This window comes from Typha latifolia, chromosome 14 (genome assembly GCF_019914945.1).
Source record: "Typha latifolia isolate L0001 chromosome 14, TyphaL0001v2, whole genome shotgun sequence".
Classification (NCBI taxonomy): domain Eukaryota; kingdom Viridiplantae; phylum Streptophyta; class Magnoliopsida; order Poales; family Typhaceae; genus Typha; species Typha latifolia.
Genome location: NC_133099.1, coordinates 988,382 through 1,015,051, shown reverse-complemented (window position 1 = coordinate 1,015,051; position 26,670 = coordinate 988,382). Strand labels below are relative to the sequence as shown.

General features: G+C 36.1%; 5 protein-coding genes across 7 annotated transcripts; 3 read left to right on the top strand and 2 right to left on the bottom strand.

Moving 5' to 3' along the window:
* The first annotated feature begins 1,819 nt into the window (after positions 1-1,819).
* LOC140801152 (probable 2-oxoglutarate-dependent dioxygenase SLC1) lies at positions 1,820-3,974 on the top strand. Its single transcript, XM_073156157.1, has 4 exons — positions 1,820-2,157; positions 2,271-2,518; positions 2,999-3,320; positions 3,504-3,974. The coding sequence occupies exons 1-4, from the start codon at positions 1,897-1,899 to the stop codon at positions 3,768-3,770; spliced, it is 1,098 nt and encodes a 365-aa protein (XP_073012258.1). The 5' UTR covers positions 1,820-1,896; the 3' UTR covers positions 3,771-3,974.
* A 5,730-nt stretch (positions 3,975-9,704) lies between these two features.
* On the top strand, positions 9,705-14,199 carry LOC140800768 (serine carboxypeptidase-like 51). Of its 2 annotated transcripts, none has more exons than XM_073155604.1 (13): positions 9,705-10,121; positions 10,218-10,312; positions 10,429-10,536; positions 10,629-10,869; positions 10,944-10,987; positions 11,079-11,146; positions 11,234-11,339; positions 11,433-11,620; positions 11,962-12,031; positions 12,098-12,148; positions 12,885-12,937; positions 13,037-13,175; positions 13,865-14,199. In XM_073155604.1, exons 1-13 carry the CDS (start codon positions 10,004-10,006, stop codon positions 13,937-13,939), a joined length of 1,356 nt encoding a protein of 451 aa, XP_073011705.1. In that variant the 5' UTR covers positions 9,705-10,003; the 3' UTR covers positions 13,940-14,199. The 2 variants fall into 2 exon arrangements, 1 of the variants encoding a protein (XP_073011705.1); XR_012111304.1 differs by having other exon boundaries at positions 9,869-10,121; positions 13,037-13,750.
* Positions 14,200-14,528: 329 nt separating this feature from the next.
* Positions 14,529-17,168, bottom strand: LOC140800770 (uncharacterized). 2 transcript variants are annotated; one of them, XM_073155607.1, is made up of 4 exons: positions 16,857-17,162; positions 15,608-15,664; positions 14,901-15,231; positions 14,529-14,772 (listed from the first exon to the last, which is right to left on the bottom strand). In XM_073155607.1, exons 1-4 carry the CDS (start codon positions 17,147-17,149, stop codon positions 14,689-14,691), a joined length of 765 nt encoding a protein of 254 aa, XP_073011708.1. In that variant the 5' UTR covers positions 17,150-17,162; the 3' UTR covers positions 14,529-14,688. The 2 variants fall into 2 exon arrangements, with proteins under 2 accessions (XP_073011708.1, XP_073011709.1); XM_073155608.1 differs by lacking the exon at positions 15,608-15,664 and having other exon boundaries at positions 16,857-17,168.
* Positions 17,169-17,385: 217 nt separating this feature from the next.
* LOC140800769 (ACT domain-containing protein ACR10-like) lies at positions 17,386-20,921 on the bottom strand. The gene is made up of 6 exons (XM_073155606.1): positions 20,330-20,921; positions 19,945-20,181; positions 19,191-19,296; positions 18,326-18,665; positions 17,879-18,163; positions 17,386-17,747 (listed from the first exon to the last, which is right to left on the bottom strand). The coding sequence occupies exons 1-6, from the start codon at positions 20,481-20,483 to the stop codon at positions 17,610-17,612; spliced, it is 1,260 nt and encodes a 419-aa protein (XP_073011707.1). The 5' UTR covers positions 20,484-20,921; the 3' UTR covers positions 17,386-17,609.
* A 3,249-nt stretch (positions 20,922-24,170) lies between these two features.
* LOC140801265 (polcalcin Phl p 7-like) lies at positions 24,171-24,765 on the top strand. Its single transcript, XM_073156285.1, has one exon. It carries the CDS (start codon positions 24,390-24,392, stop codon positions 24,633-24,635), a length of 246 nt encoding a protein of 81 aa, XP_073012386.1. The 5' UTR covers positions 24,171-24,389; the 3' UTR covers positions 24,636-24,765.
* The last annotated feature ends 1,905 nt before the right edge of the window (positions 24,766-26,670 follow it).

The following is a 26,670-nucleotide window of genomic DNA, read 5'->3' as shown; positions in this document are numbered from 1 at the left end:
GATCAACTTATATTAGAAGTCAAAAAGAAAAAGAAAAAGAGGGAAAATTCAATCAGATCAACTACTCCTAGCTGGAGGTCCCATCTGATGATGTGGCAAGACTCGGTTGGTGGAGTTGGTGTGCGAGTACAAACACTAGATTTGACGGGTCCACTGGGGCTCGTGAGTCACGAGTCGAGTTGTAGGTGAATAGATCCTATTATAAATAAATAGAGAGGTTTCAAACTAGAAAGTAAGATAATAATTAGTAGGTTAAATTGCTTTAAAAAGGTTTGATAAATGAATGGCTAGGAATAACTTTAAAAGTTGTCTCGCATTAATTATAAATTTATTAGAGTGGTGGTGTTAGTGTTAGCATCCGACGTACGTGAATCTGTCTAAGCTAATGACCCACCAATCTCATCAGTGAAGTTGCAATGTCCCTAATTGGACAAGCATGTGGGGCTCATGCAGTCACCAAACACCCTAGTGGAAGGCAATGTTGCAACACTTGGAACCCTAAAAGATTAATTTAGGCCATCTCCCCTAAGTGAACTAAAGAAAACAAAGTAACATTTGCATGGCTGGTGGATGGCAAAGGCCTACTTCTCTTTATACTATTATATATATATATATATATATATATATATATATATATACTACCTTTCATTTCAGAAGGTGATATCAATCTCACGCAAGTTCTTTATAGGTATCCACATGGTGTAGCTATTAGAGGAATAGTGTTTATGTTTGTTTTATGTGAATTTTCTTTCTAAAGGGTTGAGATGGAAGAGGAGGGAGACATTGCTTTTCTTTTATTCCATGACAAGGAAAGAAACATATGCCACTATTGTAAAGGTTAGGATAATGTCAGTCTGACCTTTTCTTTTCTTATCCTTTCTCTCTCCCCTCCTCTAGCTATTGGATAAGAGGGCAGAGGGTCAACAGTCCATACTGTGGCATGATTTTTCCTCTCTCTCTCTCTCCCCTCCCTTCTGTGTTATTACTTCAACACCGTCAAGGGAGTAGGTCTCTTCGGTATCCAGCAAATCCAGGAGTTAGGGCTCCACCTTCTTTCACTCTCTTTTTGGTTGTTTTTGGTCAAAAGTGGTACTGGAAGGTTGGAGTTGGGAAGGGGTTAAGCACCTTCTCTTCTATTTCCTTGGATAGGCTAAGGTGCTTGTTTGACTTTGGCTGTGGATATACTCTTGGGTCCTTTAGACTTGATACTTTTATCCTTATTTGTGGTGTAACTTATTTATAGTCAAAGTGTAAAAACTTGCCTTAAAAAGTTATCACTCTATTTTTTTCGTACATATATATATATATATATATATTATTTTTGTAATCGACGAAAAACTTAATGAATCAAATGGGCTTCCCCTGGAAAAATGTAGTTATAATATGGTAATAGAATCAAATGTATTGGAGTGGCGGCTATTTGATAGTCTTCTCTTCAATCAAAGCGCTTTTAATTAAATATATGATTAGGAACATTAATTATTGGTGGAGAGTCGGCTCCATGAGTCAATTCCAACTTAAGCATGTATACATATCAAGGGACATGTGTCTCCATAGCCTACACACACGTGGCACAGCCTGCGTTGCTGTTTGTTCCGCAACGTCGGATCCTGCAAGGCATGAGGTTGCAAGTCGTCCGGCTCACGCGAGCTCGTGGGTCTGACCAAGTAACTAGTCAACGTATGTCTGATGTGGACACAAACCAGCGCCCAAACGAAACCAACTGCCGAATTCACAGAATTCTTTGCCGGTTTTCAAACAGTTTCCTCTTATTCTCGTCTTATATATACTAATAGCTTTCACCATTCCCTCCCCCATCGCTTTTATCACACTTATAACTCTCTCTCTCTCTCTCTCTCTCTCTCTCTCTGTCTCTCTGTCTGTGTGTGCAAAGAAATGGCAATGGACTTAGTAACGGAAGGCAAGATGGATTGCATGAAAGGGGTGAGGCACCTATGTGAGAGTGGCATCACAAGGGTCCCCAAAAAGTACATCTTCCCGGCGTCGGACCGCCCCGATAAGAACGGGCGGGGAGATAGCATCAATAAATGCGAGATAAGGTTACCCACCATTGATCTCGCGCGGTTGCGTACACGGGAGCGGCCGTCGGTCCTCGAGGCCATGGCGAAGGCTTGTAGCGAATACGGATTCTTTCAGGTTATTATCGAATATTTCGTCTTGCTTATTATCATTTGATATTTATTTTTTAGTGAGATTAATGAGCGTTGTTTTTGTTGTTGTTGTTGTTCTTCTTCTTCTTGTTTGAGTAGGTTGTGAACCATGGCATTCCTTATGAACTTATAAAGGAAATGGTTAATGTGGGGAAGAGATTCTTTGAGCTCCCCTTCGAGGAGAGATCGAGGTACATGTCGTCGGATATCCGAGCTCCGGTGAGGTATGGGACTAGCTTCAACCAGGTGAATGACGGTGTGTTATCTTGGAGGGACTTCTTGAAGATCAACTGCCAACCATTGCCTAGCCTTCTTCCACAATGGCCCTCTTCACCAAAGGAGTTCAGGTGAGCCTTTTAATAATCATGGCCTCCTTCCTCTCTAATTCAGTTGTAGTAATTTTAGGCAGTTAATTAGGGTAGAGCTCTCTTCTGATGCCAATATACTATAAATGCAAGTCTAGTGGTCCAATAAATAGTAATAAATAGTGTGGTAGAGATGGACAACACAAAAAAACATGCAGATAATAAGGACCTATCATCGAAAAGTGGCAACTAAAGTGTGGCCTAGTGGTTGGTGCCCTTTGTCTCAAAACTTTATACTCTTCTTTCCTGTAATTTTAATTATATATATATATATATATATATATAGAGAGAGAGAGAGAGAGAGAGAGAGAGAGAGAGAGAGTTGAGAGAGGCTGATGAGCTATTTGAGATTTAGCAGTACCATATGCATGATTAGTGTTCAATTAATTAATTGTACCTTCCTTTTCATATATATTAAAACAAGAGCTATAACCTTTAATTACGACCTTAATTTACTTGCAGGGAAAGAGCTGTTTCATATGCTAAGGAGAGTAGGTCCTTGTTCATGGATCTAATGGATGCAATCTTAGAAACACTAGGGGTGGAGAAAAGTAGTGTACTCGAAGAACTCGAGAATGGCTCGCATATAATGGTGGTGAACTGCTACCCAGCTTGCCCTGAGCCCAACCTTACGCTTGGAATGCCACCCCATTCTGACTACGGCTTCCTCACCCTCGTCCTCCAAGACGAAGTCCAAGGCCTCCAAATCCAACATGGGGATGAGTGGCTCACCGTTGACACCATCCCTAACTCCCTGCTCGTCAACGTCGGTGATCATCTCGAGGTCAGTGGTTAATTTGATCTTATCCTTGCGTGTTGCTTTCACTCTGAGTTGTTTCTACGTGGAGATGACTCCTTCCACTAATCAGAGGAGTGCATGTGTCTTAAACTGGACCATTTCAAAGCTTCTGTGTACCAAAATTGATCCTTTATATCCTCCATTAATTGGGTCGGATTTTGGGTTCAGATATTTAGCAACGGGAGGTACAAAAGCGTGCTGCATCGCGTGCTCGTTAACGCTTCAAAGTCTCGGATCTCGGTGGCCTCTCTCCATAGCCTCCCGTTCGAGAGAGTAGTCAGCCCCTCGCCAGAACTCGTCGACGAAGACAACCCCAGGCTCTATGACGACACCGACTTCGCCGCTTTCCTAGACTACCTGGCCTCCCGCGAGACCAAGCACAAGAACTTCCTCGATTCCAGGAAGTTGACTCGTGGGAAGCCGCCTGCGGGGTAAATACGTCAACCCGTTTGACTTTCGCGAGGGGTTAACGAGTCGTCCACGTCGATGGTCGTAAGTGAAAAGGTCAACACAGGACAATTCACTTGAAAGGAGGATAATTGTATTTGTATATTAGTGGTCATCATTCCAAATATTTTTTTCCCATTTAAGTTGTGATAAATATATAATAATAAAAGGTTGTATGATGTGTTTGAGGAATTAATTGTTCTTCGGATTTTTTTTTATGAAAATTAAAAAGAAATCTCTTTTCTCTCTCCGGCGCTCAAATCTCTACCGGGCTGGGCTAGCGTCCCATTTAAAGTTAATATCTAACCGACTAACCCTACCCACATTAATAATCCACTAATCTGGATTTATACTTAATAATTTACCTCATAATTACTTAGAGCCTTAAATTGGCACATCAAATCTATAATTTTGATGTACTTTATTATAATATTTATTTTCTTTTGTAAATTAGAGAGATTAGTCAATAATTATCAAACAATATTAAGTTAAAATAAATAACATCCATAAAAAGAAAATCTCAGAGGAGTTTTTGTTTGTTTACCGACATGATATGCTTTCATGCCTTGACCACGAGGAACAATCCCTGTGGCTCTAATCATTTAGAAGAACAATTTACAGCAGATAGCCAGAGATATCATCAGATAAGGTTTCCTTTTTTACCCCTCATGGGCCATGGCCCACAACCTGAGAGTAGAGTTGCTTATTGGGCCATGGCCAGGCCTTCAGGTGAATTTAGACTCTTCGAGTCATATTATCTTTAATCAAGGGGCTAAAATGTTAATCCCAAATCCATGCTCTTTTTTATATGCACACCCCTCCAAAGTTCCCTATTTGCGCGCGTCTACCTTACATTTAGGTTAATTAGTGATATGTATCAAAATTCCGTAATTAAAAAGAATATATCCTGAGGGTTGGATTAATTATTATTCGGCTGGCGGTAAAACCGAGCCTTATTCGGCAGGATCTACCAATCGCCAGACTCTCACGTGCAGAGGTACGAGAACTATTTGCTAATTAACCCCCGATTATTTCGGTAATTTCGAAACAGTAACAAAAGGAAACGAGTCGACCGTGCTGGCATTTAATTCCCCCCCCCCGAACGGCATCCTATGCGGCTCGTTTTACTCCCGGGGACCATCTATCCTTTACGATCGGACGGCTCTAATTCGCCATCTTAATGCTCCAAAAGGGTATCCTATGAGGCTTGTCGGAAAGAGAAGAGAGATTAGAAGGGTCCCACATATCTCATCCTATCATAAAAAATATAATCTCCTCTTTCTTTAAACCAAATATATATATTCTTATATAAATTATGACCCTATCGTCTAAAGCAAGAAAAATTTGTAGTCACAGGCAGTAAATACCGTAATTTCGATTATGGCGAATTATTTTAAATGCCAATAACATTTAACCTATTAATTCCATACTACTCACTACTGTTTTAAGTGACTTCATTATGACTCAAAGGTAAAAGATGTGTGTGTGAGAGAGGGAGAGAGAGAGAGGATAAGGTAAGGTAGCTTCTAAAGGGCCCATCCAATTCAAGAAAGTAAAAAAGCCAAGGAGATCATCTTGGAAGAAAGCAGTCTAGTATATAGAGAGAGAGAAGAAGAAGAAGGAGCAAAAAGAGAGAACTATATAAACTCTTCTTAGTTCCTATCTTCTCTACCAAGCCACTCTTATCTCCTCCTTTCTAGCTCACATTCATATATAGATATATATATATATATATATATATATATATATATATATATATATATATATGTGTGTGTATATATCTATCTATACATATAGACTTTCTTTCATGATATTATAGATCTAAGTGTCAATTTCCATACCATCACCATGGCAGCCTCCTCTGAGATAGCCGAAGCTCCACTGGAGTTGATACTCCGGCCTATCGCGACATCATCCCAATCTTCCAAGGAAGACGATCATGGAGGAACACCAGCACCGCAAAATGACGCAGGAGATCAAGAATGCCGCACGCCCAGGTCGAAAGAGAGCAAGCTGCCATCGACGCCGAAGAATTGCCCTCCGGCGCCGAGGAAGCCGAGGAGGGTGGTGATGTGTAAGAGGAGGTTGATGAGAGATTTCGAGTTCATCGTGGTTGGTGTAGAGGAGTTGGACAACTTATTCCAACGTAGAGACCAACAAGGCAACGCGAAGAAGAGGAAGCTTCATGGTTAAGTAGAACAAGAATAATTTGGTTTATTTGTGTGGTTTTGATTTCATTTTAAGAAGGTCAATATACTATCAGATCTGATAGTTTTTCTTCTTCTTCTTCTTCTTTATTTATCTTTTGTCTTTGTGTTTATAGATATCTACCAGATTTGGTGTAACAAGATTGCCATATGAATTGGAGTTCTTCTTTGATAGAGATTTCTTGAATTTTTCAGCAATATATAGCACTTATTTATTGCGGTATATAACTTATACATTTACTTGAGGCATTTAATCTCGTTGGTGGTTAGTTTTGATAGTTATTGGAGTAGTTTAATGAACAGAAACTTATTTTAGTTTAAATGCTATCAAAGCCACGTTCATGTCTTATTTAATGCCCTAGGTCGGCGCTTAAATTTAATTATGCAATTTTTTTAAATGGTTAATTATGGATAATTAGATTAAATGCTTAATTTATTTATCGTAATCAATCCAGGGTAGGTATATATATGTATATTGCATTTAGAGCTTAATATTGAATAGAAACACAGCCATTAGCTTTAAAATTCTCACAATAATAAGATCTGGGACCGGCCGAGTACGGAGACTGCATGATCCGGAGACAACAGAGGACACTGGTGTTATGCCAGTTGCATGACGACACGTAAACCACGGGACCCACTTCCTTAGCTATAATTCTTCTTGCATATCGGGATCGCATCGACACGTGTGCCGGTGCCACGCATCCCGAGGACATGATCAGCTTCGATTGGATGGAATCCTAGGAACGGAAATAGGCACCAAAAAAAATAATAATAATAATTAAAAAAAATTGGATTATTAACAGGAATTGGAATTCTATTACAACATTTTAACCAATTATTAGGGTTTCATAATTTATCCAAAAACCTAACATAATAGTATAAGTTTTCATCTGCACTCGATTGCATATATCAATTGCACCTGCTCTAAATTCTACTCCCTCTCTCTCTCTATATATATATATTTAAAACATAATTAATATATTGATTATTAATTGGGCAAAATATATGACCCAAATATTATATTAGATAAGCAATAACAATTCATGCAATTTGGATTTGGGTATAGTTTGCAAGTCCAAGTCCTCCAGGTCCAGGTCCAAAGCATCCAACTCTCATGGAATCAAAATGGGCATCTAATGTCCAAAGCTAGGGAGCATGATTAAAGCCAGAGAGCCAGAGAGCCAGAGCCAGACCACCAGCATCTTAGACCACAAAACTTAGTGATGCTTAAATGGTTTTTCTCTTGGAAGGAATAAAGGTAGGTGAAACTTTTGGAACCAATATGCAAAACAAACACATATAGAGAGAAAAAAAAGAAAAGAAAAGAAAAGAAAGAGACAAAGTGCAAAATGAAGGGCTTTAATTAAGGAGAATAATTTTATTGCCTTAGTTGTTGTGGGCCCAATGTTGGCATATTTATGTATGGATGCATGCATGCATGCATTCTTATGATAGAAGCCAAAGGAAGTCACTGTCAAGCTGCCGAAAGATCCCCAGAGACTACTAGAAAAAGAGAACAGAATAAGAAGGTGAAAGAGTATTACTATTTCTTTTTATTTATTTATTTATTTATTTTAAAGAGAACAAACTACTTCCACTGTGATTATTCTAATCTCCATCTACTAGACTAGATATAAATTAATTTTGGTCACCCTTTTAACTTTTCAAGGGGAAATTAGTTGTTTTATTTTCCTCATTTCTTCCTAAGATTAGTAGTTGTTTAAAGGATATTGAATAAAATCGCCAGTATTTTAAATATTTTAGAAGCTAATCTCAGTATCCCTAATAGAATATCATGCTATAATATTAGTTGAGAAGCTAGATTATAAGAACCTCCAAGACAAGATATTAAATATAAAACTATTTGATTAATGAAATTGACAGATGATCATTAGACTAATGATTGTGCTATCTAATGTTGGATTAGAGTGCAAGATTAGTGTCTCTAGTGGTAATAGGTAAGAAGCTTTGTCATGGCCTTGGCATGTTGCCCTCTTTACTATTGTCTTTTATTATTATCAATTTATGATTGATTGTTTGTTATTGTCTTTTATTACTTTGATGATGTAACTTATCACTAATCAAACTAATAGAGAAATAGGATAAGCCAAGGAGATATGACACTAAATTTATGCTACCAAGCAAGATGACATTACTTTTTTGTTTATGGGTGGTTGTCTTTAATCTAGATTAATCATAGTTTAATTCCAGAAACAAATTTAAAGTATTAACTTATCTAAATTGATGTGGGCCAACTCTAATTCCATTAAAAAAAAAATCTTACATATTAGTGGCAATTTTTCTCTTATAAAATAAAAGTAAATTTATTTTAAATATTATATATTTTACTTTTAATGCCCAAAAATATCCTGAGATAATTTTAACATAACGGCAGATAACAAGCATAGAATATTATGCTACTTTTACCTTAATTTTAAAAACTTTCTCAAGGGTATTAAGATTATTTTGCATCTATTATTAATTTACCTTATCTATGTAGTAACTATTTGATAAGAAAATAAAAGTCGAAATATTTTGGAGGCATTAAAAAATAAGATGCAGGAGTTGAATGATAATAAAGACAAAAGGTAGGTTGCTTTTGATAAATATATATATATTTTTAAATAAAGAAAATGACTCATAAACTTGGGATATAATTTTGGGCCTTGGAATTATTCTCTGGGCTTTGGCTTTCCACAACACACTTCAATTTCTGGCCCAAAATATTTTATGGGCTTTTCTGAAAAAAAGCCCATTTAATAAATTGATTAAACTTGAGAAAATAAATTTATTGATAACCAAATGGATCAAGCCCATTATCCGGAAGCTTGGAATTTAACCACAAGTCCAAAAAATTTAATCAATAACTAATTTAAGATTAATCTTGGTAAATATTGTTAGGCAAGACCTTAATCTTACCATTAGGGTGGCATAATGGCATGACATTATGCCTTTGGACAAATTAACAACAAACAAGATCAACTAATGACAGCTTAACAACAAACAATATAATAACAAATTAACTTCTTTGTTATTCGCATGCATCCATTGCCTTTAGCCAGTGTCTTTCTAAAATTTTAGTTAAAAAAATATTTTGAATTAAATGTTACTGGCGAAATTAAAAAATATTCTAGACATTTTGAAAATAAAATAGTAAATAACTTCTGAATAAAATTGTTTCTTTATAAATAATTTACATTTTAAACTTTAAAAAAGAAGACAATTTAGTCAATTATTTAATAATTCTAAAAGAGTAAATGATTTTAATAGTAATTATGATGTTTTAAATTTTTTTAGTATTAATTATGTACAAAACCCAATATAATTGTATACATGGAATTGTTTGGCAAATAGCATTTAATAGTTCAGAAGAAAAGGAAATATTTAATACTACTTCTCATTCCCTATACTTCAAGCCAACCCAAGATCCCAATTTCCGAGGCAATACTAAAATCCCTTCCAAAGTTCTTGCAAGTAAAAATAAAAATAAATAAATAAGATTGAAGCAAAACAGAGAATATTCATCAAATTTTAATAATAAATAAATCAAAATGACCTAAAACAATCATAGGTATGTCGCTAATCTAACTAATTATATGCTAATTATGGGTAGGGTGTTAATTTAATAAAAGAGAAAGATATAGTGTGTGCTTTTTTAATAAATAAATAAATTTGCTCTGTGGATATGAATACTTCGTCTCCATTAGCAATGGGGGAGAGGATTTGGTGGGAAATAAATTCCGAAGGCGGTTGCTTTCTGTGATAGAAAGGCTTCAAATCGACAGTCTTCGCTTTCCTTTTTATGAGGATTCTCTCACTGTTGTTACTTTATAGCCTCCAAAGAGATGGCCAACTGCAACTTAATGCATTCAAATATCCACCCAAAAGGATAGACAACCATAAGATTAACAAAGAAAAGTTCAAATTTGTTCCCTTCTTGTTACTTCTGTTCTATTTATACCTCTTTATATTCTTCTTTTTCTTCTTGTTCTTCCATTCTTTCAATTGGGTATGGTTAGATTCTCTTTTTTTCCTCTTCTTCTTGTTCTACTCTCACTTCTCTGCGTCTCTAATGGCTCTGCAACGAGAGATGGATCTGAACAATGGGGCTATGCTCGAGTTAGACCAAGTAATGCATTCCTTTCTTCTCCGATCTTTGTTCTTGAGATTTGTTAAACAAAAAATTAAAAAAAAAAAAATCCTTGTTTTCCTGTGAATAATGCAGAAGCCCACATGTTCTGGTGGCTCTATCGCAGCCCGAAAAGAGTTGAAAACGGAGCAATTCCATGGCCTACGGTGCTCTGGTTGCAGGGTGGACCTGTAAGTCTCTCTCGATTTGTGTTCAAGTAGATTATTAGAAGTAATGATACGATTGAAGAGAGGAAAACAAGAATATTTTTTTTTTTGGTTCTTATGGATTTTTCGTATTGAGACAGGGGGCTTCTGGTGTTGGATATGGGAACTTTGGAGAGATTGGACCATTAGATACTAATCTAAAGCCTAGGGAATCTACATGGCTACAGAAGGCTGATCTCCTCTTTGTGGTGAATCTTTTGTACTAAAAATTTCTCTCTTTTTCTTGATAGATATGGATAAGTTTGTGTAGTTATCATGGATAATTTTATCCACATTGTAGGATAATCCAGTAGGAACTGGATATAGTTTTGTAGAGGATAAAGAGCTTCTTGTAAAGACTGATGAAGAGGCTGCAAGTGACTTGACTGCTCTTCTGAAGAAGCTCTACAACAAGAATGAGAAGTTGCAGAAAAGCCCACTTTTTATTGCGGCTGAATCTTACGGAGGAAAGTTTGCGGCCACCGCTGGTGTCTCGATCGTCAAGGCCATTAAAGCTGGAAAATTGAAGCTTAAATTTGGAGGTAAAATTTTTTTTTTCTTCATCTTTGGCTTAATTCATTTGGAATTGGGGTGATCGTTTGAGCTCTGTGAACAGGAGTTGCTTTGGGGAATAGTTGGATTTCTCCAGAGGATTTTGTGGTTAGCTTGTAGAACTATCACTTGTCGTGAGTTTGAATTCGATAAGATCAAACTTGGATAAATTCTGGGTCTTTTGTGGTTTCTATTGTAGTTTTCATGGGGACCTCTTCTCCTAGATGTCTCTAGGCTCGATAAGAATGGCGAAGAGCAATCAAACAAGTAGAGATCTGTTCTTTGGTCAGCAATATATTCTTGAGTTTTTTTTTCTTTTAATCTCTTCTGATCTTGTGAGGTATTCTATGTCAGTTTGGCTAGAAAAATCCAACATCAACTAGAGGAAGGTTTGTATCTTGAAGCAGAGAGCTCATGGAATGAGCTGGAGGGGTGGATCAGTTCAAGTAGTAACTTCGTTGTAAGAAAACTTTGGTCTATAAAATCCTCATCAAAGTTTTGTAGATTCTAAATATACTGATTGTTTCTTAGACTGCATGCAATAAACTTGCAGGATTTCTATAATTTCTTGCAAGACGACGCACCTTTTGGGTCTACGATGGCGATCGGAACATCGAAGATGTCAGTAAGTGAGCGTTATTCGAGATATCTGAGCTCTAAGGCTTCCTTCAATGGTAGTCTCAGTGATCTCATGAACACTGTCATTAAGGAAAAGCTAAAAATAATTCCCAAGAATGTCAGGTATATACGCATCTTTCTTTAATAATCGTTACAGTTAGGTCAAACTTCAAAATAAAATCATTAATTTTTTCGTTAACAAAAGTAAGAGTGAAAAAGATTTAGATGAAAGAAGCATAAGGCAAAAAGGAAGTTTTTTCATAATAATTTGATGTAAAATAAAAAGGGTAGTTTGATTATTTTGTATTCAAATTATCAAACCATAGATAATTGTATATTGATTAGAGCTATAAGAGGATCAAGTGATATAAACAAAACTTCAAGAAGTTAAGTATAAGTTGTATTTTCTCCTCAAAGTTAATATCTTGATATAAAGAAGTAATTAATTTTTCTTTCTCTTGCAGTTGGGGAGGACAGTCTGATGATGTCTTTGATGCTTTGAGACCTGCATTCATGAAACCAAGTATCAATGAGGTATAAATAAACAACTCCTTCTACACTCATAAGCAATTATCTCACAATGTTAAATTTCTCTTGCAGGTTGATGAGCTTCTTTCCTTTGGTGTTAATGTGACTATATACAATGGCCAGGTATTGAAATTAACTACAAACTTTCACACTTTGTGTATGAAGGTACTTCTGTCTATTGTTTTATTGGATTGGGTAGTAATTAAGAAAACCGTACGCTGTCGGTTGACCTGATTTAATTGACCTCAATGTACTTCAAATTTGAGCATTTAATACTCATGTGGTCCACACCAAGGTAAGCTCAAATTAGCTAAACCACATATAGGATATAAAGTAATTTCCTATTTATTGATATTAAATGATGATTTAGGGCCCACTAATTAAAATGCATGTGATATGTATATTTTTTTCCATTGACATCTCAAGATAAGGTGAGCTGACAAAGTAAGGAACATGGGCAAGCAATCATATTAGATGGTCTCTATAATGAATATGGAGCATTAGTTGGACTATTAGGCATGATTCTTTGAGTAATGAAGTTATTATATTGTGCTATGAAGACATAGTTAATCTTTGAGACAGCTAATAAACCAAAGTCCTCAGAAAGAAGAGTGTCTCTAATGCTAATCTTTTCTCCAAAGAAATGTGAGAAATGTTTTGGTTGTTGTGATGGCTTTTTCAAATGGTACCTTTGTTGCTCACCAACATTGCAAGTGGAATCTCCCTCTCTTGGGCATTGGAAAAGAAAAGTTATAAGCTAACATCTAAATTGCTCGAGTTCTTTCTCATTGTCCTAATTGATCAAGAAATAGATATCTTTGACCAAACACTAATGTTGGTCAATTTTGGCTGTGTGAAGCTTGATTTGATATGTGCAACCAAAGGAGCAGAAGCATGGGTTCAGAAGCTCAAGTGAGGCTATAAATAATCTATTAATCTCATGGCAAATTATTATCTATTGGCATATGATAGAGATGTGATTATTTTGGTTTTCTTTTTTTTTTTCTTCAGATGGAAGGGGCTAAAGAATTTTAACAGCTTAAACCGAGAGCCTCTGTATTGTGATGGAGATGAAACTGGAGCTACTAAGGCCTTTGTTAAGTCGCATAAGAACCTACATTTCTATTGGATCCTTGGAGCTGGACATTTTGTGAGTATTTTGTTTTATCCACTGCCTATGTGTACTACTTATTGCACATAATGCTATCATTATTAACAACTTACCACTTGCATAGGGGGGGGGATCTACTTGTAGGGCCATTTAATTACTTTTGTTGTTTCCTGGCATGCCATGAAGCTTTTAACTTAGAAGCATGCTTTTTTAAACGATTCCAAATGCTGAAATCAATGTAGTTCAATAGTGTCAATATTCACTGCCACCTAAAGAAACCGTCTGATTGTATTTTTTATGAGGATAGCGTAAGTTAAAATCGAACCACATAGGTATGAACTACTTCATTCATGTTGTCCTTTAAACTTCAAACTGTCCAAGTTGACTAAGTTACAGACATTAGCATGTCCAAATCTTTTCTGCATCTCCTAAAAAGGGGATGAATGCTCCTCACGTGGAGGTTGATACATCTTGGGGGGGGGGCACCTCTGAGGTGTGCATTAATGGAGGTGGTGGGATTTTGCCTTCACGTGAGTAGGAGATCTTGAACACTGTAGACACTGGTGAGCTCATGAGCATGCACAGGAAGTGCATGAGAGGACATACGAGTGCAGGTGAATGCAGTGGCTCCTTTTTAATGTGAATGAGAGTTCTTCTTTTATATATATATAGATAGATTTTTAATATAGTACAATCTCATGTGGAAGTGTCTTTGGTCTCATGGACAGGTACCAGTGGACCAGCCTTGCATTGCATTAAAGATGGTGAGTGACATTACCCAATCTCCAGCTGCTGCTGTCTAACAGAGATGAGGAGGTCTTGGAAAAGAGAAGGATGAATTATTTAGGAAGAAATTGGTTCATGTTCTATTTGAGCTTATTTTTTATATTCAAATTTTCTTCTGGGGTATTCTTTATAACGAAAAGATAAAAAGGAAAAGAACAAGACATCAATAAATTTTATAGTGTTTGGTGGCAGGTCGCATCGGTTCTTTTGTTGACCGATTGGTATGTCAGATTGTCTAACATTATTGAATCCAATAGGTTCTCTTCTTTCTTTTGCAGTCCTGGTATTTTTTTTTTCTCTGTTTGAGAAGTAAAAATTTAATATCATCTCAATTAACTTGATACTGCTAAGAAATACTTGTTACAGATAAAAACACAATCTCATTGGCATCCAATTAGTTCAGAGTTTTGAAGAATTTTATGACATATATGGTTTAAAATACCTTATAAAAAAGAAGACTTTTTCTGCAGCAAAATTTTCTCTGTTATGCCGAGGGCCCGAGGGAGAACTCTTTACAATTTACACAGTAAAGCCAACATCTACTGCCTTTGTTCACTATTGTCTACATACAAAAATCCATGGAAATTTCTGAACTGCATCTACATATATAATTGTAACACTTAATTAGTTTTCAATTTATGGATCTCGCAAAATTGCAAACTTCATTCTGACTTCATGTAGTACCTGTATTCTCTTTTACTATACTAGTGTTATAGGACTTGTTATGTCAAAAAAGGAGCACAACAAACATAGATACAATGAAGAGTTACTGTAATTTATCTATCTCTTTCTCCCATTTGAGCCCACACATTTGGCGGCCGAATGGCACGATAAGATTGTAACGCAAAACCTGTACAGTAAAAACATAAATCCATAAAGTTTTTTTTTGAAGAAAAATCCATAAATAAAGTTGTATGAAGAATACAAGGTCTGTATTTTGTGCATAATAAGGCAGAATGACAATAAGAAATGCTTCACCTTATCATTTATTTCACGCATCTGCACCTTGAGAACTTCGGAGTCCTCGTGCCATGTAGAGCCTTCATCTCTCATTCTGCTTGCCCATGCTCTCTTCAAGGCTGACCTCCATTCTGCGATCTTGTTGCGAATTTCCTTGTTCAGTTCTACCCATTCAGGAGCACAACCATTTCTAGAAAGGATTCTATACAAGGTGTCTTCTGCCGGATCTGCATGGGGATTTGTATTTAGGTCAAGAGGTTTCCCTTTTCCAGGCAGATTTTCAAAGTGCCCTTCTTCCATGGAATGCCATATTCTTTGTTCCACAACATTAACTATGTCAGTTTCCGACCTGCCACAAGAACAGAACAAACTTCAGATAGGGCCTCTCTGTATTCTTGGAATTGTTCTGTTCATCATTGTATCACAAAATATTAATAGCGTATTGGGATGAGAATCAAGCTAAATCCCTAATCACTGACTCCAGAAAACTGCCTATTGCTGCTCAGGAAACAAGAACTCAAGCCAACCACTCCAAAAGATGTTTAACTGGTGTATTTAGTATGGGAAATTTTTTTTTCCGGAAGTACCACTTAAAATAACCTTATCTATAATGAAACAAAGAAAATGGAAGTTCCTAAATGCTAGTAAAATTGACCGCATCACACCCAAAAAAAAAAAGCCCTTGAAACAAAAAGAGGGATCACCATGATAGAGTGCAACAATACCATATCATTTGGAGGCAGAAGTAAAAACTGAAAAGCCATTCCCCCTGGAACATGAATCTGACCACGAAAAGGCGCTCAAAGAATATTTTCGAAATCTTTAATGAGAAATATATAATTTCTAATATCCAAGTACAAACTCAGAAATTGAATTTCGAATTGCCCTAACCAACAATTACTTCCATATTCTCCTAAAGCCAGAAAAGAGCTACAGCAATCATTTTTTGCCTGCACCAGACAGCTCAAGTGAAACATGAGTTTAAGATATAATGTAGTTCAAGAGATAATAGATACAAAGGAATCCACATATTAACCCACAGCATATCAAGAAACCAGATCAGACAATTCAAGGTGCCATGTCGATATGCTCTTATTTTATGACTTTGCTCTAAATAATTATCCAGATATATATACAATGTTACACATCATGTGAGGCAGTTCCTTACTTACGCATACCTTGTATACTTGCATGGAGCAATGTGTTTGATCCTTCGAGTAGGAAACTAAAGATGTCAAAGCAGCCTAATATCATTCATCCTTCCTAATATGTGCTTACTTAAAGCTTGCAATGAGAAGACGGTATCTGATCATATGGCAGCATCAACACAACTAATATCACCCCGGAAATTTACCCCTTCCAGAAGAAGGTACTTAGATCAATCAATGCCTTAAGTAGAAGCTCAGGAATTTTAAAAGCACAGAATTCCTAATTAAGTTTGGAATAAAAGGACCCCATGTTACTTAGCTCTGAGCACAGATGAAGTGGCTTCAGACAGAGGCTTCTGAGAATCAAAATAAGCATTAACAGTGGAGACCTCGTCATAGACCATTTTTTTTACTCACTGCTCGTACCAATTGTTAATCAGGAGAGCTTACTCCTTGAGGACAAAAGAAATCCTAGATTGCTATTAGGTCAAATTAGCAGTACATTCCTAAAAGTTAGAATTTTAAACTTTTGCTACATCCATACTTCCATAGTCTATAGGCTTGTTATCCCCTTGCTCTTTTTCTTGGCTAGCCATCAGTACCCAGATCGTAACTATAAAAACTTTTATTGGCCATACACAAGCACCAATCATTAGTAACCTTAAGCAATTCTATCAAATTACCATGTAAAGATATTCATTAAACGATATAAAAAATTATATCAATTCTGAACGAATCTCCAATCTATCTATTCAATCTTAAATATGCTAAAGAAGATTTCATTACGAATTAGAAAAGGAAACCCTGAAAACAAAAAGGGGTGAACCTGATAGCATTAGCTCGGCCCCGGAGCTCGGGCGGAAGCTTACGATCGTTGACTGCGTCGATGACGGAGGAGAGGCGGTGGGCGTGCTTGCTCTGGTGGCTCCGGCGAGATGACGGGGTGGACGAGGAGGAAGAGGAGGGGGTCGTCGTCGTCGAGGTGGATGGCGTGGTCGAGTCCGAGTTGGATTCGAACCACGAAGAAGACCAAAATGGTCGGAGACTAAAGCGGAGGTGAAGGTCAAGGGCGGCGGCGAAACCCCGAGGAGGAAGACGAGTGGCGATCGCCACCGCCATTGACGACGAAGAGAGCTTGGGCTTGGATCGCAAATGCTGGCCCGCGAAGCCTTTAAAAGGAATTCCGGGATCTAATATTTTTCGCAAATTAGACCCTGAACTATGAGTTTATAGTGAAAATATCCTTACGTTGCTTCAGCAGAGGATATTTCCAAAATAAACCCAAAAGTTGGCTTATCCTCTGATTTAAATAATATAAGATTGAATATGATTTAGTTCAAAGTAGAATATAACACTGGTCCAATGGATGCTACGTACTTGATATCTTCAAATATTCTCTTTGATGTCACAATTTACATAGTTAGATGTCATTTTATATACAAGAGGAGGCGAAGTATAACTGGTTAGTCCTAGTATAAAGAGGGAAAATAATTTTACATTCAACTATATGAAGAAATCGTTGTGTCGTCGTCGATGAATCACAGAAATAAGATGGATGAAATATTGATGCCAGAATGAATCAGTTCCAGCCCATTAACATCTTTGTCACTCCTTCCATGATGCTGCTTCGTGATGTGGAAAGCTCATGATCCTCACCGAGATGAATTCTGTAAACTTCCCACTCCCTATCGCCGATAACATGCCTTCCAATCTCAGCCTAGAAATACAGATACATATGTTAGATTGGAGATGAAGTATGTAAATTGTTTGGCAATTATTTTGTTGCCATTTAGGGAAGGTAGAAGATGCTGGATTCTCATAAACAAAATAAATAGGGGATCAGCTTACCAAGAAGATGGGACTGTGGAGCATTTTGAGAGCAAGGGTGATGTCGTAGAACACAAGCGGCCGGCCCTTGCCAGATAACTCCACTGGATTCGCCACTAAAAGCTCCGTGTCAGGACCACGATTCACTAGAGTCACACGGAGTGGACAAGACAGCTCCATTCTCAGGCGAGAGCATAACGCCTTCTGCTTGTTTGGATCGACAATCTTCTTGCCATCTATTTGCACCACAAACAAATCTATCTCGCATTTCCCGTTTTGACTGGTATAGAATCGTCCATAAGAAATCTGAAAAGAAGAAAGTTTGCATGTTAATACGAAAAAGAATTATCTATGCTCCTGATCACACATTTCTATCACTAAACAAGTGTAGTAAGAGGAAATACACCTACAAAACACTGGTGAATCTTTATAGTCCTTGGTTTTCTGTTAGATTTCTTAGGTTATTACCTGGATATTGTAATCCTTCAAAGTCCTCATGATGTCATACAGGAGACCCTTATGGTCACCACACTGGATCTGAATAAGTGTATGAGCAGGACTGAGAGAATTGTCCGTTGTAACTGATAGATTTTTATGTGAGGAAGGAGATTGCCTGCTCGATGGTTCTTCTGGAAACTCTAGGCTGAACATCTGTTCTGTAATGGAAGGTGGCAAAGAAGAAGCTTGCAAACAAGCAGACATATCGGCACTCGCTAGTTCAATTTCACAACTTGTCATTGAGTCGCCTAAGGCCGCTTTTAGTTGATTACATGCCTCTTCTTTTCTGCTCTTTGTATGAAGAAGTTCCCTGATGCCATTATGGATATCAGTATACCATATTCCAAGACTTACGTTCTAATGATGTTTGAAATATCCGATAAGAAAACAAAAAAAAGCTACATTATCTGAAGAAAAACTTTTGGCACTACTTGTTAGTTAACCAACTCAAGCTTAGGAATCCAATGGCATGAATTTCCTCTGAAACATGAGATCAATCTAGAATAAGTATTCAGGAATATGGTGCTTGTACCCATATAATCCACGAAATGTTGTTCTGCTTCCACACAAGAATAGCTTTTCGAGCCAGTTTAGTTTGTGAATTAGTTTGTAGGGAAAAGGATGATACTTGTAACAAGATCCCTTTCTTAGCTATCAAATTAATGAGCTACTGAATTATTTGCAGATCAGTTAACAGAAGTTAACCAAAAGAGTACCAGCATCACAAGCTTTCTTGCTTAATGTCAAGGAAACATATCTGAAACATAATTGGCTAAGAAAAGAACACGATTGTCATATGGAAAGAGGATAAGAATGCACAGAGATAGCATGAGACCTGGTGTCGGTGATGAAGAAGAGGTCGAGAACTCTCCCATCAGGTGTGGTGGATACCTTCACCCTCCGGATTGTGAGCTCCAGCTCACATAGTACCTGGGTCACATCTGCCAAGCCCCACAAGCAATACAACTTAAATATCTTCCTACCTAACTTTGGTTTCAAGAAAGATCAAAAATCTAAGAAGCATTCTACTCATAAAAACCTAATCTAACCCACAAGGAGAAGACCTGTAAGTAACTAAAGATTTTGGAACCAGTCACCACTACATCATAAAGCCACAAAAAATGCACTTCAGTTGTCGAACCTGAAGGTATAGTATGTCATTATGAAATGTATTGATAATTTAATAAGATTAATAGAAACGTTCAGAATGACTTAGCTCCAGCATGAAGACCTTAAATAAATTGTATAATTGAAGATACCATCAAAAGTTCATTCATAAATCCAATCCACCACCACCACACACCCCCGGCCCCCAACAAAAAAAAAAAACTACTTTCTAGATTAAGAGATTTGACCGGCAAATGGGGAGTCTAGATCTCAAAAACAATAAATCTTATATTAGAACAAGGTTTATTCCTCTAACTTATCAAAGCTAAAAACCCATCAGATTGAAAGAACTTACAAGTATGTCTATCAAATACAACCAAAGAAGAAGAAGCTAAGGAGAAACAATCAAGATTCCATCAGATTCATTAAAGAAATAGCTCATATTTTCAAAAAAGATATCAAAATAAGGACCAAGAAATTACCATGCAAGAGACCCATTCGATCATAGCAGGAGAACTTAAGCAGAAAGATCTGCGGCTGCTGCTCCGCCGCCATCATCTCCTGCTGCCTCGAGTAGTAGTAGTCCATCAGCAATGGAGAAGCCACCATTGGGCAAACCCCCAACAACCTCTTCTTCAACAACCCCCACCTCGTCGCCTTCTCTCCCCTTTCCACCACCCAGAATACTAAGTAACACCACTTCCCATCCGTGCTCACATCTACTAACCAAAAAAAAAAAGGTAAATCGAAGTGGGTCTCACTTTCCAAGCCCCAAGATCGAATTTTTCACACAAGAAGCACACCAAAACTAGATTTTCTTTATTTTTTTTTAAAAAAATTCTTTTGGTAGGGGACAACTAGGTTTACCTCCCCTGACAATGCTCAAGCCGAAGAGGAGGATAACACGGCAGAGATCGCATCCGAGGCCGGTCTTATCCGGGCAGCTGATAGTTATCACGCTTGGATCTCCGGGCTTGTCCGGGGGTCGGATAAGTACAACATCGTCGCTGGGTATTCCCATCTCAATCTTCTCCTTCTCTCTTCGCTCTCCTTCGTCTCTCCCACCTTCTTCGATCCCCAAGATAGTGGGAAAGGCCTTCCCGGATACCACCCTTTGGATTCCTCAAAGTCTTCGTAGTACCCAACAAAGAACTCGAAGAGACTAAATGAATCAAATATAATAGATAGATGGATAGATACAATAAAGATTTCTGGGCCTGCTTTGCTTTGTTGCCATTTAAGCATAAAGAACCGAGAGGAGTAAAAAAAAAGGAAAGAAAAAAAAAAATTCACCAACTATAGTTTCGATCAAAAGCTCCTCTTTTTGATATATTTCTGAAATATAATCTTCCTATTTTTGAAATATTCCTAAAACAATTTCTTGATTCGTAGCGGATATTCGTGTCGTTACCTATGACGAGAAATTAGAATCTACTTGAAAATATTAACAATTCTACCCGCAAATGCCACGATATGCTATGAGGTATGCTTTGCTTTCCACGCTGACGTGTTAATCCACAACTTGCTCATATTTTCACTTTTATATTTTGCTATTATTCATATTATCATTCCACTTCTTTATTTTCCTTTTAATGTCTTAAAAATATTATAAATTAAAATTTTCACATAAAACAGGCTAAACAGCTAGAGTAGTGAAGAATATTTTATTACTTCTAAGTAAGTTTAATTTATAGTAAAATTAATTTATCGATATTATAATTATTTATTAAAACCGATAAATATTGTTTTAACTAATATCTCTGTTATTAAAAAAATTATGTTGAGTTTGTAATCTAATAATTTAAATTTTACATCAAATTTTTAATAAGCAAAAGAAAACAACTATTTCTAGCAAACTAACCTAATAAGATGCATCCGAAGAATTTTAATTATTGCGATTTAGTAAGTTAACGATGGAGATGGAGATAGAGATAGAGATAGAGATAGAGATAGAGATAGAGATAGAGACGAGACATCAAACAAGAGAAGGAATAAAGTTTTATAAGTATAGTGGCAACTAACCTAAATGGCCGTTTTCTACGCTCACACTTGAGTCCAAACTATGACATATACTTTGTATTCACTGAGTCAAAGGTAGCTCCCATAGATGTTAACTAAATTAATTTTTACACAGTGAAGGGATGTATGGAATTCTTGGTCTTCTTTAATCTTCTTGTGCCTTTTTTCCAGTGCTTCTTGCAGTGCATCAAGGCATGTATACTTGGTGTTCTTTAACCATCCTGTTCTTTTTCAATGATGATAAAAAAAATATCTAGACATTCTATCTGTATAATATATACTTTAGTTATATATGATCCCTATAATAAATTATATAAAAATATTTAAATTTTTTTTTATGTTTTATGTTTATAATCATTAGACACATATTTTATTTTTAATATCTCAAGAATATTTAAAATTATAATAAACTTAATTCATGCACATAGTAATTGCTCGTTAAAATTAAGAACTAATTAACGTCAGTGTGTTTTGAGATATTTAAAATAAAATACTGGGATGAAATATAGACAATGCATAAGGTGTTTCAAAAAATATCTACGAATAATATATTTATTGTTGTCACTTGGAATAATATATGCCTAATAGACATATAATACGAGCTTATTGGACACTTAGGGTAGCTATGTTGGGGATGAAAGAGAAAGAAATAGACCATTACCTAACTTTGATTAAGTTTATGGTAAATTAATGACCATAGTTAAGCTAAAGTCTTTGGCTCGCCCTTTAAGTAACGCTACTCTTTCTGTTATCTGCAGTTTATAATTTACGCCTTATACTTTTAATAATTGCAAATCAGACCTATGTTTTTAATCGATATTTTCAAAATATTTATGTTCTTTTTTTTTATGGTCAAAATCTCAAAGTAAGATACAACCAATTTGACCAATTACAAATGAAAGCAAGTTCTTGTCAATTTTTTTTTGAAAAAGATTAGAGTTAAAGCTTGATTAATATCATTTAAGATAATAAATTAAAAAGGTACAGGAAGATAATTAAATAATCAACAACATGCATTCCTCTGTGAAGAATAGAATCTCTTTGTGTAATTTATTTCTCAAAAAAAGCCAAAGGAAAGAAAGAAAAAACTTTAGAAGGCGTGGAAACCTTTTAAATAGACATAGCAAAAGCAGCATGAATATCACTTAATGTAGGAAGTCAAAAGCAGACTTAGAAATCAATTAACTCTAGTAGAGTTAGTAGGTATCTTCTCCATGATTAAGGAGGTCATGAGTTCAACTTCAATCCTAAATAAATTTGTGAAAGAATTGTTTGATGGTTCGGTGGCTTGACGGTTCAGTTATATATTGGAGGAATAGTTCGACAGCGCAACGACTTGGAGCAGGTTTCGACGACATTTGGTTCGGAGCAATTATTTGATGATGCATATAACTTAAAGCCTAGATTAAGCAGTTAAAAGCTCGATAAGGTCCAAGTGGCTCAATATTTAAGAAAGTTTAGCCTTTTGTCCAGCCCGTATCTAATATTTGGGCTCATATATAATAAAAAAAAAAGCAGACTAAAAAGAAAATCCCCAAAAATGTATCATTTTATGTTATGTTGGATAATGTATTTTTGATTTAAGTCGAGATATTTTGATAATTTTAATAGTATAATTAATTTAGCCAAAGAGTTTGATTAAGATTGGCTAACAAATTACGATCGTAGAGATTTATAAATATCAAAATACAAGGTGTTAAATGCAAATTTACTTTCCGGAATCGTAGCGATCTTATCTTAGTGATCGTGGATGGGAGGTCCCTTTTGCTCCGAGATCCTGAATAGATTTGGTCGGCCGCACGTGTGTGGACCAATTTACCCGGATCCGGTGCGCGACTCCAAACAGCATAGCTTGCTAGGTGTAGGCGGCAAGGAGCAAAAATTCCCAAGGAAATTTACACTTCAACTCCCTATGAGTTTTATAACTTTTCGGTTTACACCTTACAGTTTTTTAGATTTATATTTCGAGCTCTTATCATAACCTAATAGGTATCAAATAAATAATAATAATAATAGTCCATTAGAATACAAAATATAATTTTCTAAAAATATCCATTTCCTCTTGAAAAGGTGAGAGTATGAACAAATGAAAAATTATTCGGTTAAATATATTTATCTTTATGATCTTTATTTTATATTATTGTGCTTCTTTGATTATTTTGACTAAATTAAACTACAAACGTCTAATAGAGATAACAATATAACTTAGATAAATTGCAACTACATTTGAATAAATATATTTAACTCAATATTCATATATATTATTGATAAAGACAACACATAAATTAGGCCTCTCTAATATATAAGTTGGACATAGCAATAATTCTTCTAAAAATTAGATCACAAAACAAAAGGCTTGAAATTTTAAATACTAGAAAGAAGGTTTGAACCATAAATTCATAAAAAAAATATATAGTGCGAAATATATTGTTTTTAATATTTATCTATTTCATAAAGAATGAGTGAGTGGAGATGAAACGGGCTGGGCTCAACTAGGCCCGGCCCAATTACTTTTGTGGGCACGGACTATGATGGATTCTTCTAAGTTGGACCCAAATGTAATAATTTCTCACTGGTGTCTAAATTATTATTATTATTACTATTATTATCATTTATATATATACAATATAAACCAACTTTTATTTAGGTGTTTATGTTTATTATTAGCATGCATTAGAAACCGAAAAAAAGAAGAAGCAAAAAAGAAACGTTAAACACTCAAAACCCCGGTTCTAACGCTGAATCCAACATTCTCTAGCCTTCTGTTCACCATCCATTTCTCTCTTTCTCATCCTCTATCTACTTCTCCCTGCATTACTTAGAAACAAATTGGAATTTAGTATCATTAACACGTACGTACGTGAGCATATCATAGCCTAGCAAGCAAGGGGGGATAAAAAGAGAACAAATGGGAGATGTCGCACCTGAGCTTGAGAGGATATTTAAGCGTTTCGACGCCAACGGCGACGGCAAGATCTCGTCGGCGGAGCTCGGGGAGGCGCTCCGCACCCTCGGCTCGACCTCCACCGACGAGATCCAGCGCATGATGGCCGAGATCGACACCGACGGCGACGGCTACATCGACTTCGACGAGTACGTCGCCTTCTGCCGTGCAAACTCTGGTCTCATGAAGGACGTAGCTAAGGTCTTCTAATGATCTACCGTCTGCTATCTTCTACATTATTATTATTATTATTATTATTGCTTTAATTCTTGCGTTTTGCTTGATGTAATAGTATTTCTTTAAAATGAATTTATATTAAGATATATGATTGATTCCAATATTTCGACTGGCTCTTGTGTGTGTGTATATATATATATACACTAAGGTCCTCTATAGTGTTGGCCACTTGAGGTTTTGATATCATGCCAATATTGAACACTTTTTTTGCACAAATTTGATGAAGACCGAGAAGGAATCTGGCATTGAGATGGGATTTGGGGAGATTCTATCAATGATCAATTGGACACAATTGGCCCAAAAACGAAAGCAAGTGCAATAATGGAGTGGGATACTTTGCTGTAACCTTTGACCCTTGGACTGCTGGTGTTGGAATTGGTCTTTTGAAGGGACCTTGGTGATTTGTGGTGGTGCAATGGATTGAAAAGGATTGAAGCAAGAATAATGGGGTAGATGGATAGCTGCTACTTGACTATTTGCTAGTATTGTCTCCTTCCGTGATGATCTTAATTGGTAAAGCAATATGGTTGGTTCGTTCTAATACTATTACTTGGGCAATGATAGTCACTATTCTGGTCTTAAACATATATATTCTCTCACAGCAGTACAATATAATTTGAAGATAATAGGATTGTTTGGTTTATAAATGGTTTTATAGCAACTTGATGTGGAGGTTAAGTACGTACTTAAGTTTAAAGTTTAATAGCTAAACTAAAATCGAGTCAAACCACACGGCAATAACCTATAATTTGCCTACGTGAAAAACACTATTATTTAAAGTATTAAATTTAACACGATATATATAAAAGTATTAGATTTTTTTGTTCGTAAGTAAAGGATAAGGCTAAGATGGTTCCCATTAATGTTAATTATTCTAATAAACAGAAGTGCGTATATGAATATACATACACCAACATCCCTTCAAAAATGACCACCACTCGTGCATGCAAAGTTGAAACCCAACCTGAAGTGATATGTATACAATCAATAGACACATCTGTTTCTGGGTGCTTGGAGGCTTTATGAATCAACCAAGAGGATGAAGCTCGAAAACGTTAACATCTTTAAGATTCCAAGGAGAAGACAAATGGAAGCCAATTAATGGTCCTGTTTCTATCAGTGGATCCGAGTGTTTGGATGCATAATGATGAGTTTGAGATGAAACGAGGACAAAGTATGCCAAGCCATTTCCTAATGAGAGCATTCTGCTCGTCGTTTTCTCTTATTAATCCACAGTGATCATAATTAATATTGAGAAGTGAGAGGAATCGCTTTGCCTTCACTAAGAGGCCAAACAAATGTCACCAAGATGAGATTTAGAGACTTTAAATACACTTCTTTTTCAAAGTAGTTGTTGGCGAAGAGATAGAAAGAGGATCTATCTACGTTAATGGATGGAGGGGTTGCAGTACTCCTTTGATGTTATGGGAGAATCTTTGTATGATCCTTTACATTCCATTATACAGATATTTATTATTCAATCTTTGTATTTTATTTTTTTTTAAAAAAAACTCTTAAGTTTATGAATCAAATCTTTTTCTTATGACAATAATATGCTGGTTACATACTTATATGTCTACAATTGCAAAAATAACTCATAATAATATTTAAATCTAGTGCTTCCTTGTTTACTTTTTCTTCATACTTGGAGATTTTTTATTTTTATTTTCTATACATATATACACATTATGGTCCAGAGACTGCTCTTATTATAGATTGGAGCTGTCAATTGTCATCCTTCCAGTGAGATTCCGTCCCAAAAGAGAAGCATTTTGATAGCATATTCGCAATTTTACCAAACGATGAGGGCCTATCTGCTCAAGAGTTGACGCAGGATATTATCAAATTTATAATAAATAACTACGTCTATGGCCCAGTAAGGTGTGGTTCTTTTTTTTTCCTTTTTACGTTTGCAAATATCTAAAAGAGAGGAGGGTTTTTGCAAAAAATAAATAAAACTATCAGAGAAAAAGTAGTTAATTTTACAAAAAAGGGACCCTTTTTATTA